At 41.7% G+C, this 18390-nt stretch overlaps 1 protein-coding gene across 2 annotated transcripts in view; it reads left to right on the top strand.

Moving 5' to 3' along the window:
• The window catches only part of PAK1 (p21 (RAC1) activated kinase 1), a 112539-nt gene that overhangs the window by 57031 nt on the left and 37118 nt on the right, over positions 1-18390 (top strand). For both annotated transcript variants that reach the window (XM_033947949.1, XM_033947950.1), the window contains 3 exons: positions 4820-4936; positions 12119-12293; positions 15510-15573. In XM_033947949.1, the coding sequence (XP_033803840.1) occupies positions 4820-4936; positions 12119-12293; positions 15510-15573 (356 nt within the window). The remainder of the gene's footprint in view (positions 1-4819; positions 4937-12118; positions 12294-15509; positions 15574-18390) is intronic.

The raw sequence follows: 18390 nt of genomic DNA, 5'->3' as shown, positions 1-18390 counted from the left end.
ATCCCACAGTAATCTGTGTGTGTGGGGGGCAGAGTAGTCATTTCTACACTAATCACATCTAGGACATAACATAAAGAGTTGCCATACTGGAAAAGACCAAGGTCTGTCAAACCCAGTATTCTCTTTTCAACACTGGCCAACCCAGGTCACAAGTACTTGACAAGATCCCAAGAGTGAAACAGATTTTCTAGTGCAGATGACATGAAACTATTCAAACTTGTTAAAACACATGAAAACTATGAAAAATTACAGGGAGACCTTAGGAAACTGGAAGACTGGGCATCCAAATGGAAGATGAAATTTAATGTGGACAAATGCAAAGTGATGTGGACCCTGAATCCCAGTTACCAGATGTTAGGGTCCACCTTTAGGGGTCAGTGCCCAAGAAAAAGATTCAGATGTCATCGTGGGCAATATGCTGAAACCCTCTGCCCTGTGTGTGGTGGCAGTGGCCAAAAAAGTAAAGAGGATGCTAGAAATTATTAGGAAAGGGATGGTAAATGATGCCTCTATATTGCTCCCTGTTGCAACCTCACCTTGAGTATTGCATTCAGTTCTGGTTGCTGTATCTCAAAGAAAAGATATAGCAGAATTAGAAAAGGTTCAAAGAAGAGCAACCAAGATGATAAAGGGGGTAGAACTCCTCTCGTATGAGGAAAGGCTAAAGTGGTTAAGGGCTCCTTTTTACAAAGGTGTGCTAGCGTTTTTAGCGCATGCACCGGATTTGCGCGCGCTACCCGAAAACTACCGCCTGCTCAAGAGGAGGCGGTAGCGGCTAGCGTTCACGCCATTTTAACGTGCACTAAGGTGCGCCTTTGTAAAAGGAGCCCTAAGGCTCTGCAGTTTAGAAAAAGAGATGGCTAAGGGGGGCTATGATTGAGATCTATAAAATCCTGAGTGAATTGTTTTTTGTTTTTTTAATCAATAAATGTTTATTGAAAGTTTTTTGTGTAAAAATATACAAACCAGAAATTAAATATCAGGGACAATAGATTTGCAAGCAAGCATACAGAGACCACAACAAAAGATCTACAAGTCTCATAAAGCTCCCCAAACAATACAATCAGCATAAATTGCCCCCAACAATACCAACAAGCCCCCAATATTCATCAGTAACCAGAACTCCACTATTCCCCACCCCCCAGCTCCACCTCTAGCAAAGAGGGACACCCTGTTGATTCTTCAGGAGAGTCCCCCCATCCACAATCCCCCCCCACAGAAAGAAGCTTAAAATAAAGATTCGATTTTTTTCAAGTATTCGTGTCCAAGTCCGTGTGTAAGTATAATAGTAACCGTGAATTGTTTTTTATTATATTGAAAATTACAAAGATTAGGGGTTGTTCAATTAAGTTACGTGAAAATACTTTTAAAACCTATAGGAGGAAATATTTCTACACTTAAAAAATAGTTATAGAATTTTTTGCTGGATGATGTGGCAACTGCAGTTAACATAGCTAGGCTTAAAAAAGGTCTAAACAAGTTCCTGGAGGACCATCCATAGTCTGCTATTGAGACAGGCATTACTTGCCTGAGATTGGTGGCATGAAATGTTGCTGCTATTTGGGTTCTGCCAGGTACTTGTGACCTGGATTGGCCACTGTTGAAATGAGATACAAGGCTAGATAGACCACTGGCTATTGTTATAAGCATTGCCTTAGTTTCTTAAGCCTTGCCTAAAACCTTAGACCTCTATTGAGAGGTGAAATCATATTAATCTTATATAGCTGTTGCCAACTGTGCATGGTTGAATATTTCCATTTTGGAAATTTTTTTCAAAATGTCTTAGGAAAGATAGAAATGATTTCTCATACCCTATAAAATAGGCAAAAAGGAGTATGAGAAATACAGTATATAGTTTGGGAGTCCTAAGCTGTTTTTGAACTGATAGACATAATGAGTCTCTGAAATGGCTAGAAATACATTAGACTTCATTAACTTCATGCCTGTGTGGAGGAAAGGTTTGCTAATCTTTGCACATATGGTGCAGATGCAATTGATATAATGACCACCATTTGGTGCTTTGTACACACTCGTATTTTTTTAATGGACTATTATGAATACAGTGGTACCTTGGATTACGAGCATAATCCGTTCCAGGAGCATGCTCGTAATCCAAAATGCTTGTTTATCAAAGCGAGTTTCCCCATAGGAAATAATGGAATTTGCTTTGATACGTTCCCACCCCACCCCCGCTCACAAAGGCCCCCTCGCTCCAACCGGCCCCCCCGCCAGTACAACTTAAATTTACCCACCTCCCTGTCTAGCACCAGCACCGGCACGCAGGCACAGCTCGTGTGCCTAGAAGATCTTCCGGCTTCATGCTTCGGGTCATAGACAAAGCGCGCCTTTGTCCCGGCGCGCTTTTGACCTGACACCTCCGGTTTCTGCCTGCCTGCCTTGAGCATGCATCTGCGCATGCTCAAGGACTTCTAATTCTCCCTCTCGCCGAGATTCTCGGCGAGAGGGAGAATAGAAGTCCTTGAGCATGCGCAGATGCATGCTCAAGGCAGGGAGGCAGGCAGAAGCCGGAGGTGTCAGGTCAAAAGCGCGCCGGGACACAGGCGCGCTTTGTTTATGACCCGAAGCAGGAAGCCGGAAGATCTAGGCACACGAGCTGTGCCTGCATTCGGTGCCGGTGCTAAACGGGGATGTGGGTAAATTTAAGTTGTACTGGTGGGGGGGCCAGTTCGCGCGGTGGGGGGGGGTGCCGGTTGGAGCGAGGGGGCCTTTGCGAGCGGGGGGGAAGCGATGCCGGTTATCGGGGAAGGGGGGGGGGGGTGTGCTCGCAAATCGAGTCAACACTTGGTTTGCGAGTCAAAAGTTTGCTGAGTGTTTTGCTCGTCATGCAAAACACTCGCAAACAGGGTTACTCGCAAACCGAGGTTTGACTGTATTTGAATCTCTGATCTTTCCTGAGGGGATTGGGAGGGGGGAGGGTATTTTGGGGGTTTTGATAAACTGTTTCTGAATGTGAATAAATGCTTAATTTTATGGTTATAACATGTATGTTATAGCGTACTTTTTATAAGTTCTGGAAATTGAATAAAGAATTATAATGACAATTGTTGGGTAGGGTGGGGGGAGGGGTATTAATCTGTTTGTGTCTTGCAAGAATATTAAGTGATGATTAAAGTGTAAAATGTGTTTTTCCTATATTCCACTTACTGAAAGTGTTAAAAATGAATAAAGATTTATTAAAAAAAATATATATATATATTTGAGCACAAATGGAGATCTTGGTTAATCATATAACCTGTACCTTTGAACACAAGCGCTAAATGTTTATAGAAGTCAAAATCTTTGAGTCATCCCTCTCAAGATTTCAAAATTCTAATTCGGTGGAAAGGCTGAATTGATGTAGGTATATAGTAAGATATTTTCCCACCCATTGCACTAGATTAAGTCTACTATCCTGGATATTGCAAGAGTCTTTATTAGTGAAAGAATACAATATGTATATTTGAATTGGAGGAACTACAATGGGCTCGAGAGCACCTAAAAAAATTTATGAAATTAGGACACATTTTAATGGCTCATAAATCAGACTTCCTACGTTACAAATTAAGCTTTGACAGGATCTAAATTATTTCACACATTTAAAAAACATACTGAAACAAAAAAGCAACTTCCACGCTTTAAACAGAGCATATGTGAAATAACACTGTTAATTTATTGTCTACAAAAATAGCTTGTTCATAAGAACATAACACCACTCTCTAATTATATAAAACCACTTGACTTAACTCATTTGCATTAATGTTAGGCATGTATAAGACAGATAAAGGAATATAGCATATTTTAAATTTCACATAGGTATAAATTCTATTAAAAGCTAAGACTACAGTAGTTTTCTGTAGGTTTTAGAGGACCTTAGAGTTATTGGTTATAGAATGAGCTTTTTTTTTGTTTGTTTATTGCATCAGGCATGGAAGATTTTTTTTTTTTTTCCCCAGCATGTGTTAGATCTTTCTTCCTGAGGCAGAGCCTACCATTCTAACATAGACCCCCCCCCAAAGTGTATAGACAATAACCCCCAGATTCTCTAACTGGTGCCTGTGTTGGCGGTTGCCTTAAAAGTGGCCGCTGTTTGCATGTCAATTACGTGACGGCGCCAGTTAGAGAATCTTGCCTGATTGCAGAGCAGCCCCTGTAAAAGAAGGAGGAACTGTGTCTAGCGCCTGCTCAGAAAAGCAGTCACTAGGAACAGCTCCTCCCCTCCTCCCTCGTGTTAAAATTTTAAAAGTTTGCCTGCTGCTACTGCTGTTCTCACTGCTGGTTGGATGTTGTTTTGAGCATAAATTCATTAAGGTATCTAAATAATCTGATCCCGTTTCTTCATCTTGAGCTAAAAGAGGAGGGCTCTAAGCTGGCTTTAGATGTAGAGCTTCTCTAGTCAGCAGCCTCGGCAAAGAGGAGTCTATTTCCATTTATTTATTTTATTTCTTCCATTTGTGCGTTGCACATGCCTATACAAGCTCTAGGCGACATTACAGAGGAAGGGGTTAAAAGAGGGTATGGAGGGCAGGAAGGAGTGTAGACGAGAGAAGCATGTAGAATATTTCATAGATAGGAGCACCATCTATGTAAATGATATGTAAATGAATTAAGTAATATGTAAGAAGGAATAGAAAGGAGAAACCGTTATCAATAGAATTCAGTTAATAAAATAAGAATTGGGGTAAAAACGATGGAATAAAATTTAGCCCTATTTATCTGTGAGCAGATGCAATGTTTTGTGTTTTTTGATAATGGATGAGCTAAATTGTCTGGTTAGTTACTAGATTTAGGTAATATGATTTAGGAGATATTTTAAACCTAGAATGCAAAAGCTGTATCGGAAACCCCTGCAGTGCTTCCGGTCTCCGAAGATGATGGTGATGAAGATGAAGCTTCTCCACCTCCAGTGATAGCACCACGACCAGAGCATACAAAGTCTGTAAGTAAATACAAATTTGGATAATACCTAAATATTCATTCATCTTCTTACTGCCATATAAAATTGCACAGGATTTGATACGTAAACAAATTACACGTTCTAGTGTCAAAATATTCCATATTATCTCCCTATGTTTTTAAACATCCTACTCAGACTTATAGACCTATTTAGCATTTAGAACCTGCTCTGATCTTGCTCAGCTGCCAGTAAGGTGTGGGGTAAGTTTTGCGATATTGAGGCGCCATAAACAGATTACTATGGTGTTTCTGCGGGAGATAATATTCAGAGCTAATTAACTGGGTAGGAGAGATTCCCTACCCAGTTGGGTCCCCATAGGCTAGATATTCGGCAACATGTAAGCACATAGAGCCTGCTGAACTCTTATCACACTGCTCTGGATCCATCCATGCCCCTCCTGTGGCCACACATCCCTTTTGAGTTGCTTACAAGACACTTTGAGTTGCTTACAAGACACAGTGTTATAGTGCGTTGGCAGATCCACATCAGTAATTAACTAATTAGTTTTTGCACAGATCTTGGATCTGGTCCCAAATATAGGCAACCTTTATAGAATCTGGGGGGGTTTGTGTCCGGGAAGTAGTATTTTGTATTATTTGTAAACTGTGAAATTGCCTTTGCTCCCAAGTAAATGACATTACAGCATGCATTTCATCCTGTAGAATAGTAGAAACATAGAAACATAGAAAGATGACGGCAGAAAAGGGCTACAGCCCATCAAGTCTGCCCACTCTACTGACCCACCCCATTAAGTCTGGGTGCTAATGACTTAGTTCTTTAGCTCGACCCTCGTAGTGATCCTACGTGGATGTCCCATTTATTCTTAAAGTCGAGCACGCTGGTGGCCTTGATCACCTGCATCGGAAGTTTGTTCCAGTGATCCACCACCCTTTCTGTGAAGAAGTACTTCCTGGTGTCACCATTAAAGTTCCCTCCTCTGAGTTTGAGTTCGTGCCCTCTTGTGACCGATGGTCCTTTGAGAAGGAAGATGTCGTTTTCCACCTCGACACGTCCTGTGACATATTTAAATGTCTCAATCATGTCCCCCCTTTCCCTGCGCTCCTCTAGAGTATAGAGCTGCAATTTGCCCAGTCTTTCTTCGTATGAGAGACCCTTGAGTCCGGAGACCATTCTAGTGGCCATCCGCTGGACCGACTCGGCTCGAAGCACATCTTTACGGTAATGTGGCCTCCAGAATTGCACACAGTACTCCAGATGAGGTCTCACCATGGCTCTGTAAAGTGGCATTATGACTTCAGGCTTGCGGCTGACGAAGCTTCTCTTGATACATCCCATCATTTGCCTTGCCTTGGATGAGGCCTTCTCCACTTGTTTGGCCGCCTTCATGTCTGCACTGATGATTACTCCCAAATCCCGTTCTTCTGAAGTCCTAGCTAGTGCTACTCCATTCAAGGTGTATGTTCTGCATGGATTTCTGCTGCTGAGATGCATGACTTTACACTTCTTAGCGTTGAAGCCCAGCTGCCATGTTGAGGACCAGTTTTCCAACATGATCAGATCCTGCGTCATACTACCCTTGAGACTGCTTTCACTTACTATATTACACAGTTTGGCGTCGTCGGCGAACAGTGCTACCTTACCCTGAAGCCCCCAGGTTAAATCCCTTATGAATATGTTGAAAAGAGATGGTCCCAGGACCGATCCCTGCGGCACTCCGCTAGTCACCTCCGATGTCTCAGAGAGGGTGCCGTTGACCACCACCCTCTGAAGTCTTCCACTCAGCCAATCATTGACCCATGCAGTTAGTTTCTCACCTAACCCCATCGATTTCATCTTGTTTAATAGTCTACGGTGCGGGACACTGTCAAAAGCTTTACTGAAATCCAAGTATACCACGTCCAGAGACTCTCCCGAGTCTAGCTTTCCTGTCACCCAGTCAAAGAAGCTGATAAGATTGGATTGGCATGACCTGCCCCTAGTGAATTCATGTTGACAGGGATCCCTCAGATTTTCCTCATCCAATATCATGTCCAATTTACCTTTAAGTAAAGTTTCCATAAGTTTACACACAATTGATGTGAGACTCACCGGTCTGTAATTCGCAGCCTCTGCTCTGCAACCCTTTTTGTGCAGAGGGACAACGTTGGCTGTTTTCCAGTCCAGGGGGACTCTCCCCGTACTTAGAGAGAGATTGAAGAGCATGGCTAACGGTTCCGCCAGAACATCGCATAGCTCTCTGAGCACTCTTGGGTGCAAATTGTCCGGTCCCATGGCTTTGTTCACCTTGAGTTTTGACAGTTCTCTGTAAACATCAGCTGGTGTGAACTCAAAATTCTGAAATGGGTCTTCCATGCTTTGCTTTGCTTCCAGACGTGGCCCGTGCCCTGGTGCCTCGCATGTAAAGACTGAACAGAAGTAATCATTTAGTAGTTTGGCCTTATCGGAATCTGTTTCCACATAGTTCCCTTCTGGCGTTCTAAGACGTGCTATCCCATTTGCGTTCTTTTTCCTGTCGCTAATGTATCTGAAGAAAGATTTGTCTCCTTTCTTAATGTTCTTCGCTAGAGTTTCTTCCATTTGAAGTTTGGCCTCCCTGACTGCTGTTTTGACCGCTGCAGACTTTGTCCTGTATTCAATGTTTGCTTCTTTTTCCCCCATGCGTTTGTATGAGAGAAATGCTCTTTTCTTCTCTTTGACGAGGTGCGAGATCTCATCAGTGAACCATTGGGGTTTCTTTTTTCTTTGCTGTTTGGTTACTGATTTAATGTAGCGTTTAGTTGCCTCATGAAGAGTTGATTTCAAGGTTGACCACATAGCTTCCACATTATCAGTTACTTCTTGAACCTGGAGCGTCTGATGGACGAAATTTCCCATGCGTGTGAAGTCGGTGCCCCGGAAATTGAGTACCTTTGTTTTTGTTTGTGACCTAGGGAAGCCTTTCTTAAGGTTAAACCATACCATGTTATGGTCACTGGTGGCTAGCGTTTCTCCCACCGAGACCCCCGAGACGCTTTCCCCGTTCGTAAGTACCAGGTCCAGGATGGCCTGGGCCCTAGTGGGTTGTAGTACCATTTGTTTGAGCCGTACTCCCTTCATGGACGTTAATATCCTTCTGCTATCACAAGTTGTCGCTGAGAGTGTGTTCCAGTCTACATCAGGCATGTTGAAGTCTCCTAACAGAACAACGTCTCCCCGTAGGGTGATATTCTCAATGTCTTCAATTAATTCTGCATCCTTGTCCTCCAATTGTCTTGGAGGTCTGTATACCACACCAAGGTACAGGCATTTTTCTCCACTTCTGGCCAGGTTTACCCAGATGGATTCCCCAGTATACTTGACATCCGTGATCCTGGTTGTCTTGATGTTCTCTTTGATATAGAGTGCTACCCCTCCTCCTAACTTACCCTCTCTATCTTGTCGAAGCAGGTTGTATCCTGGTATAGTTATATCCCACCCATGAGAGTCTTTGAACCATGTTTCGGATATTGCTACTACGTCTAGGTCTGCATTAACTATTTCTGTTTCTAGTTCTAGAAATTTATTCCCTAGGCTGTGTGCGTTAACATACATAGCTCTCCACTCTTTCTGTTTACTAATCTCCTGTAGTGAGCTACCCATTTGAATTAAAGTGTCACCTAGCGATTCTTTTGCAATAAGGGTACTTACCTCAGACTTAGAAGTGGAGTTTGGATTCGTCCCATCAGGATTGTTACTTACTGCTCTGGTGTAAAAGTGGGTACCCACCCCCGACTTACCTAGTTTAAAGCCCTTCGAAGTAGGTGGGCTAGTCTGCGTCCGAAGACATTCTTACCTCTGTTGGTCAGGTGGAGTCCGTCTGGTCCCTGTAGTCCCTGTAGTGCCTCTCCGTGATTCAGGAATCCGAAGTTCATTTCCAGGCACCATCGTTGTAGCCACTCATTCGTCTTCAGGATATGTTCGTCCCTGTCCTTTCCTCTGCCCCTAACAGGAAGAATTGAAGAGAATACTACCTGTGCACCTGTCTGCTTCAGCCTCCTTCCCAGAGCTCCAAAATCTCTAGCTATGTCCTCCAAGTTGTTCTTGGCAGTGTCGTTCGTCCCGACGTGGATGAGCAGCATGGGGAAGTGGTCCTGGGGCCTGAGAAGTCTATCAAGACAGTTGGTCACATCTCGTATCCTGGCTCCAGGTAGACACTAGACCTCCCTCGACTGCACATCCGGTCTGCATATTGGTCCCTCGGTGCCCCTCAACATGGAATCCCCAATGACTATCACTCTACGCTTCTTTTGGGGGTGTCGATCCATCGTCCCCGGAGATGGAGAAGTGTGTTGATCTTGGTCCACGTCGGTAGTCTCTTCCTGCAAGACCTGGAATCTGTTCTTCAGGCTCAGCTGTGGAGTCGGTGTGGAGCTGCCCTGGTGAGAGAAAGAGTGAGAAGGTGACGAGATTGTAAATGGGGGGGGGGGGGTCTCCTACGTTTACCTGTGGAGGAGGTCACTAACTGCCAGGAGTCAGTGTCTCCATCCATCTCCTGAACTGCAATAGTTGGTTTCTTTGTCTGCGGCCCTGGAGTCATCATGGGTGAACTGTCACGGGCCCGCTCTGTGATTTGGGATAGTTCCTGCACTATCCCATCGATATAGGCCTCATCCTCTCTAATGCCTCTCAGACGTTTCACCTCCTCCCTAAGGCTTCTAAGTTCCTGCATGATGTTTTCATCCCACTGACCGACCTCCTCTGTCTGTGTAGAGACCGTGATGTACTGCTGTGGGATGGCCTCGGTCTGCGTGGAGACGTCCTTTCCCGGGGCTGTGTTTTCCTCCGTCTGTGTGTAGGCTGAGTTCATCTCTTCAGTGCAGGGGATGTCAACCTTGCATGTAGTTTTCACACTCCTCGTCCGCCCTGCCATAACAAAAGGGAGAGAGTAAATGAGAGAGAATAAATGTATGTATGAGTATAAGAGATAGTTAGAGTATGAGAGAGATTATGAGAGAAGAATAAATTTTTTTTTTTTTTTTTTATACAGTTAAAGTTAGAAAATTAGGTATGATGCTGGGATGCCTGGTCTCCTTCTCAAGGCTCCTTCGCAAAGGCGCTCTCGCTAAGGCGAGCGCCTTTGCCGCTCGCCTTCGCCGCGCGCCGAACAGCTGGGCGCCGTTGGCTCCCTTCCTCTTAAATGGGAGCCCGGGCCGAAGTGACCTGTGACGTGTTGGGGGTGGGCGGAGCTATCTCTCGCCGCTACCCCGGTTTGCCTGCCTGCCTCTTCCTTTCTGCGTCCCCGGCTTGCCTCTCCTCCGCCTCCCCGCCTGGAAACTAACAAAAAAAAAGAAAACAAATAAAAGCTAAAAGAAGCCGCCGCAGTTCACCTCGTGTCCCGGCTCCCTTCCTCTTAAATGGGAGCCCGGGCCGAAGTGTCTCTCAAACTTTTTTAGCTCTGGCACACTAAATGGAGCAAATGTTTTCCGTGGCACATTATAATTGAATTGAAATTATAAAATTGCAAAAACAACAAAAAATTAAATTTGAAAGTTTATTTAAAGTTCTTTAAGCTATGTATGAGTAAATGTAACAAAGATAAAACTAAAGTAGATAGAATTGCTAATCAATGCGATGAATGAGCTTATTTTTGAGTGCAAATTAACGCAAAAGACGGCTCGATAGTAGACAAGCAAACACATTTCACCATCTGCAGTTCTCTTTTTTTTTTTTTCTTTTTAATTTCTGTCAGAGCTGAAAATCCAAGTTTGCAAAGACAAGAAGATCCAAACGATTGTAAAGCCTTGATTGCTTTTGTTGCTCAAGTTAGGATAACTGCTGCATAAAAATAAAATTACTTGCCTTTAGTTTTCAAGGACCAATCACGTCAAAGAATGATGCTTGTCTGGGCAGTTGTATCCTTATGCACACAGACACTCATAACATTAACAGACTTGCGTACACGATGTATATGTCATCTATTCTAGTGTATACTTAACGAAGAGAATTTTTAAAAATAAAGTAAAATTCTGGAATCTCTCGTGGCACACCTGGAATCTCTTCGGGGCACACTAGAACCATTTTTGGTTAGGCGATATATAAAAAATAAAATAATTATTATTATTACTGTGCCATGGCACACAGTTTGAGAGACATTGCTGTAGAAATTACTTAAGTAACTGTATTACTAAATTGTCTTGAGTCAGGTAAAAAGTCTTAGTTGCAAAATTATGATTCTGAGGATCTATTGTTGCAACATCAGAGGGAAGGCTTCCAGATGAGGCACGGGACATGCAAGGTGCAGTTAGTACTATTATGGGGGCGGGGTCTGGGGTGGAGATTGGTTAGAGATGGGCGGGGTCTGGCTCACAACTTAGCCCAGTGTTCTTCAACCGCTGGCCCACGGACCGATGCCGGTCCACAGAATAATTCTTTTATTTCTGCCGGTCCACAGGTATAAAAAGGTTGAAAAACACTGTCTTAGATAACTTCTAATACTTTAACCTGTGCTCTAATTGGAGGAATACAATGATTAAGCTGTTACTGAGGGAAGAAACCAAAAATTGGCTTAGTAACCTATAGCACCTTGGATTTCAATTCAGACAAAATAAATAAAACTGGGCTAAGTTGTGAGCCAGACCCCGCCCATCTCTAACCAATCTCCACCCCAGACCCCGCCCCCATAATAGTACTAATTGCACCTTGCATGTCCCGTGCCTCATCTGGAAGCCTTCCCTCTGATGTTGCAACAATATATATTTATTTATTTATTTATTTATATATATATATATATATATATATATATAAAACACCGCATCCTAAGGAAATTTAAGTGGGCACTTCAGATCCTGCATGGTAGTGACAGTTTGTGCTTTAGTTTTCATACATTTGATGATTATATTCTAATTGTAAAGTGCTAGTTGTATTGCCAATAATTATAACATTGCACTTTGTCTCTACATATGCCAAAATGATGCATAACATTTATCCTGTGCGATAAACTTCACTGCCAAGTCAGCAGTATAAATTCAGGAATGTTCTGGTTAACAAAGGATTTGTCAGGTCATTACTTTCTACCTTTTAAATATGTGTGCATATGTATAGACTATATGTTAAATGTCAAAATCATCATCTCCTTTACATTTTAAATTGTAAATGTGCACAGTTTTGGCACAGCGTTTGAGAGCACTTAAATGATGGATTGTATGAAATATATTAAAATTACTATAATTTTTTTGTCTAAACTAGATTCTTACTCGTTCCGTGATTGAACCTCTTCCTTCACCTCCTACCAAAGATGTGGCTGTTTCTCCAGGTTCTCCACCTCTTGAAAGCACAGTACTCGCAGAGCCATTGCAGAGAAACACAGAAAAGCCAAAGAAAAAAGCCAAAATGTCAGATGAAGAGATCCTAGAAAAATTAAGTATGTTTCTATTTTTCTTGAGAGATTCAGATTCTGTATAGACTGTCATGGGTCACTTTTAGAAGAACTTTGTCTATAGGTCCCATTGCCAGATCTTTTTTTCAAAAACTCTACAATCGGCAAGTAGCATTCACTTTACTCTGTTCTTATCTAATCACTTCAGCAGCTAGTTAAAATAGTCATAATTGAGATTATTTTTAATATTTGTAACATGTAAACACAATTCTTTAGAATGGTCCTATCTCAGAGAGAGAAGTACACAAATTCTAAAGGAAATTCTAATCTAGTTTTTTGATAGAACCTTGGCCTATCAAGCAGGTAAAGTTCAAGTCTGGTTAGATGATATGATTCGACAGATGGCATCTTATTGCAGTTCAGGAAATTAGTTAAGACTTATTTGTTTAAAAAATGTGTTACTAGATCAATGATTATATCATAGTATTCATACTATAGTTTTATAAAACGGTATATTGTACTGTGGTTTCTTGTGTGTTCTGTTTCATCACTAAATTGTTCAGTCCTCTTACTTTGTAAACCGCCTAGAACTCTTTGGGTGTTGGCGGTATAGAAAAATAAAGTTGTTATTATTATTACTCAAATTCTACATTTGCATCTCTTAGAATCTTCCACCTACTCTACAGCAGTTTTCATTATTTACTTCTGGTCTTACCCTCGTAGCTTCTCATTGTTTCGTTCTTTCTTTCCCATTAACAGTTAACCAAACCACGGACTTTTCAATTTGTGCTTTTGGCTGTAACCTTAGCTTTATTGAGGGGATTATTTTTGCTGGTGGTTTTCCTAAGAGACACTCCAATTCCATTATGATCACCTCCTTCCCCCACCCTTTTGAATTAAAGGGCTCACCACAAAGTAGCCCATTCATCCCTTAATCCTTTCACCATGGCTGCTTCTGTTTCCAGCGTCATAATCTGCAAGTCTTTCTGTTACCGCATCTCTGTTTCCAATTAACTGCTGTTATTACTTTGCTGCTAGGGCCATAATAAGTTTCCAAGTTAGTCAGTATTTATTACACCACTGATTGCGCAAGCCATCTAGGCGGTTTACAATCTAAAACATGAACCGTAGAGGAGAAAATACATACATTAATAATAGAGATAGGAAAGGTAAGGGGAGAATGAAATAAGAAGTACAATGTGGGAAAGGAAAGGCAAGGGGGATAGCTGTGGTAATTGTGAAACTGGGCCTCTTCTCCCTTGAAAAGAGGAGACTGAGAGGGGAATGATTGAAACATTCAAAATATTGAAGGGAGGTGACTTAGTAGAGAGATAGATTGTTCACCATTTCCAAGGTGGAGAGAATAAGAGGGCACTCACTAAAGTTAAAAGGGAAAAGATTCCGTACAAACGTAAGGAAGTTCTTCACCCAGAGAGTAGTGGAGGTCTGGAACGCTCTCCCGGAGGCTGTTATAGGGAAAAACACCCTTCAGGGATTCATGACAATGTTGGATAAGTTCCTGCTGGAACAGTGCATACGCAGGTAAGGCTAGACTCAAATAGGGCACTTGTCTTTGACCTAAGGGCCACCGTGTGAGTGGACTGCTGGGCACGATGGACCACTGGTCTGACCCAGCAGCGGCAAATCTTATGTTACAACTGAAAAAGTTGTGAGCTAAATTCAAAAAATAAATTAAATACTACCATTTTTATACCCAAACATCATCAGTGTATAGTTGAGAGGAATCGCCTTGCCAAGGATGTTCTGCGTCTCTGCTCTTATAATCTTCCCAGAACATTATATATAAGATCAACTGACTTTATTTAGGGCATATACATTCATTATGGATATGTATGTTCCATGCAGATTCTCCCTTCAATTCTCCCTCGTCTGTCTCTTCACACACCAACGTGGCACTTATTTTTTTTCTCATAATTATCCAACTCCTACACTATTATACCTATGATATGCATGATAGATATCCTCCATCCACCCAGTCACCTTCTGCTCTTGAATATGTTTCCTATAATAAAATGGCTTCCTCCATTGTATTGCAACTCTATACATATCCTCCTTTTTAGAGGTGGTCTGCATTCTTCTGATGCTGTAGGTTGTGTATTCCCTCTTAGCATGTCCATTCCCTCAGTTAAGAACTTTATTAACCTTAACATCCATGTTACCCATATCTTCATTACCCCTGCAGGTTGTGGGTTTAAACCCTGCACAGCTCCCTGTGACCCTGGTCAAATCGCATAATCCTCCACTGCCCCAGATACATTAGATTTGGGAGCCATCGGGACAGATAGGGAAAATGCTTTAAGTACCTATACGTAAACCGCTTTGAGTGTGGTTGTATAACTACAAAAAGGCGGTATACAAGTCCCAATCCCTTTCCCATTCCTTTGTCTAATCTATCTGGTTCCCAACCCTGTCATGGAGGACCACCAGCCAGCTGAACTAAACAAACATTTTGCTTAGCCCCTAGATTGAATTAATATCTAATGTCATTCTTTGTGTGATTCCTCTTTGACATCCATTGGAAAGGGAAAGGAGGGTAGCTGAAAAGGTTGCATTTGAAAAGCTGAATATATATATTTTTTAAATTTGCTCAAAAGCATGCAAACATTAAAACATTCCTTTTGTTGTTCCACTTAAAACCCTCTAATGTGCCAGCGATTCAATACACAATAAGGCCATAAACCTTCTTTGCAGATTTCTAAGTTCAAATCATCTTTATTATAAATGTCTCAACAGTAATGAACTAGAAATTTACTCTTATCTTGACCAAACTGAGATTATTGCACCGCACAGAGCTTTTCAGTGTGGCGCAGTGGTTAAAGCTACAGCCTCAGCACCCTGGGGTTGTGGGTTCAACCCCACGCTGCACCTTGTGACCCTGGGCAAGTCACTTAATCCCCACATTGCCCCAGGTATACTAGATAGTGAGCTTACCAGGACAGATAGGGAAAAATGCTAAATTAATGTAAACTGTTCTGAGCTCTCCTGGGAGAACAGTATAGAACATTGAATAAATAAATACATTTTTTTTATGTTTATGAGGTTTTGCCTGAACACTTTAAGCCACGGCTGTGATGGTGGGAGAGGCCGTTTCTGAGGCTTTTTCCTCCCCTATGGGTCTGTTTCTGTCTCATGCTGTAGTTTTGTTTTTTGACTGATCAACAGTAATGAACTAACATAAAATAAACCACAATACCATAGATTTCTTGGAAAAAGTAGTTTAATGGCCTCCTTTCTTTCTAGGAAGCATAGTGAGTGTGGGAGACCCCAAGAAGAAATATACAAGATTTGAGAAGATTGGACAAGGGTGAGTGTAGCTTTTTCTTTGTCAGTGTGAAGACTGTAGAAAAAGCTGGACGTTTCTGAAATGTGACTAATGTAACATAGCTCACTGCTTCGATACACACCACAGTGACTTTAGGGGCTTGCATAATTTTTGAGTAAAACCTATATCATTAGATGACCATGTTTCCAAATATACTTTTGTGGACAGATAACCATGAATTTCCTTAGTACTAACCAAGCCCTTAAAATGAAACATTTAATTTTCAGAAGATGTAATTGTTTAATCTCAAACTCCTGCAGTTTAATTTTACCTTTAGAGGAAATTCATCTTTGTTTTTTTTTAAGCATGCTTAAAGATTTAGGGATGAGTAATCCAAGCTTGTGTTATGTGGGAGGTTATGGAAGTTGATGACTATTTTTGCTTGCTGTTGCATTGACCAATATGGTAGGGATATATTTGGTTAATTAGGATCTAAGAGAACAGCTGTTGCACTTGAAAGTATATATTTTAAAGTATTTAATAGTTGGCAGTGAAAACCAAATTATTTCTCATTGGAAAATCAATTAAGAATAGGTGGTAGAAAGAATAGATGAACGGAATAATTAATAACATAGTAGATGATAATGAACATAGTTGATTTTATTTATGTAGATCAGGTCAGAAAGATACCTGAACTTGGTGCTTTTCCCCAGCAAGATAGATGCCAGTATTCAGAAAGGTTTATCCAAGGTGATACAGTTAGTTCACCCTTTATACCTTGTATCAAAAAAGGTTTCAATGCCAGTCTTTTAGCCCTCAGAGACGCCACCAGAAGATCACATTATCATATCTTCTGGCTTTACGCACCTAATCGTCATTGGGTCAATATATGGTGTGTATATAATTTCTTATTTTTTAATTGATTTAATTTATTTTAAAACAATAAATAGTTTTAAAGAATATTTTATATGAATTAAATACTTAGCTTAACTGGTGGTTGGTGGTTAGCAAGGGATTAAAAAGACTTAGATTGGGTGGTCATGTCGTGAAGAATTGGTACTAAAAAGGGATAGTAGCCCTGAGGAAACCCCCTCTAAGGGTGAAACATGTTGGCTCATTAATCCCTTGCTAACCACCAACCACCAGTTAAGCTAAGTATTTAATTCATATAAAATATTCTTTAAAACTATTTATTGTTTTAAAATAAATTAAATCAATTAAAAAATAAGAAATTATATACACACCATATATTGACCCAATGACGATTAGGTGCGTAAAGCCAGAAGATATGATAATGTGATCTTCTGGTGGCGTCTCTGAGGGCTAAAAGACTGGCATTGAAACCTTTTTTGATACAAGGTATAAAGGGTGAACTAACTGTATCACCTTGGATAAACCATTGATACTCTCTTCCTTGTAAAAAAAATTTTTTCGTTCTATATAAGCCAGTATTCAGAAAGGGCCATCCTTAAGGGTGGGATGATCACAAAGAGACCACCCCCCCATAACAGCTACATTATCTGCAACCAGTCATAGTTTATGATAAGGCACCATTGTAATATTCTAGTCCCTAGGAAAATAGAACACTGAACTGCTACAAATCATTACATAGAAACTAGGTATAACAAAAACTAATCTGGAGACTCTTAAGAAGCTGAACTTTGCTACAGTACAACACTAGAAAAAGAGATGCATTTACTCCTGTGCAAAATACAGTGGTACCTCGGAATTCGAATGCCCCAGAACTCGAAATATTTGGAATCCGAACTTTTTTTTCTTCTTCATTTTTGCCCTGGAATCCGAATGCTGCTTTGGAATCCAAACTGCAAGAAGTGCTCAGCCCAAAGCTTCCCCTCTGACGCAGCTTCCTGTTTCCGCCTGGGAGGGAAGCTTTGGGCTGAACACCACTTGCAGCTGCCATTGCTGATCTTGCTGCTGGGGGATCCCGATCTTGCCTCTGCTGCTGGGGAATCCCGATCTTGCTGCCTTTGCCAGGTAGGCCCGATCTTGCAGAGTTTGTGGGACCAAGGAACGGATTAATCCAGTTTCTATTCTTTTCAATGGGAAAAATTGTCTTGGAACTCGAACATTTTGGAACTCGAACGGAGTTCTGGAATGGATTAAGGTACCACTGTATATCCAGTTTTTCAGGGCCTGAGCTATTACATGCTGGCTGCAGCATGTGTCTCGACATTCTCCCATGAACCTGCTGGGATTGGCTGAAGTTTCTGCTTCTCCCATGAGAGTACAGGAAGTCCCTGGCTAAGAACGAGTTATGTTTTTAAAGCCGTTCTTAAGTCAGATTTGTATGTAACTTGCAACACATGAGAATCTGTGTATTTCCAGATCTTGTAGGTATTTTCCAATTCCCAGAGAACTTAGGCTGTTTATATCCGAGCAATGGAGGGTTAAGGGACTTGAATCAGATTACTTCATCATGGCATTTCCAACCCATGAAGCAAAACACCAAATTTTAGGGTGGCCTGGACCCAGCGTATATACAGCTTTACAATAGCCCTATATTGGCACAAACATAGCATGGAACACTGATTGGAAGATATTCAGAGAAAGAAATGGCTTCTTGTCACCGCATAGGTGGGAAGCAGTAGCAAAGAGAAAAAGCTTCTGGCTGCCAAAGGCAGTGTATTTACTTCACTTGCGCTGCCAGTGGCCCAAAAATTACGAGCAGCATTGCTGGGATTGGGAACAGTGAGCAAGAGCTGGATTCCATGGGAGGAGGGTGGTTAATAGGGAGATGTTGGACCTCAAAGATGGGGAAGAAGGAAAAGAAAGATGCCAGACATCCAGGGGAAGAGAGAGATGATAGACTATGGGGGGTGGGGGGCGAGAGATGCTAGA

This window comes from Geotrypetes seraphini, chromosome 6 (genome assembly GCF_902459505.1).
Source record: "Geotrypetes seraphini chromosome 6, aGeoSer1.1, whole genome shotgun sequence".
Classification (NCBI taxonomy): Eukaryota; Metazoa; Chordata; class Amphibia; order Gymnophiona; family Dermophiidae; genus Geotrypetes; species Geotrypetes seraphini.
This window is presented reverse-complemented; position numbering and strand designations above follow the sequence as displayed.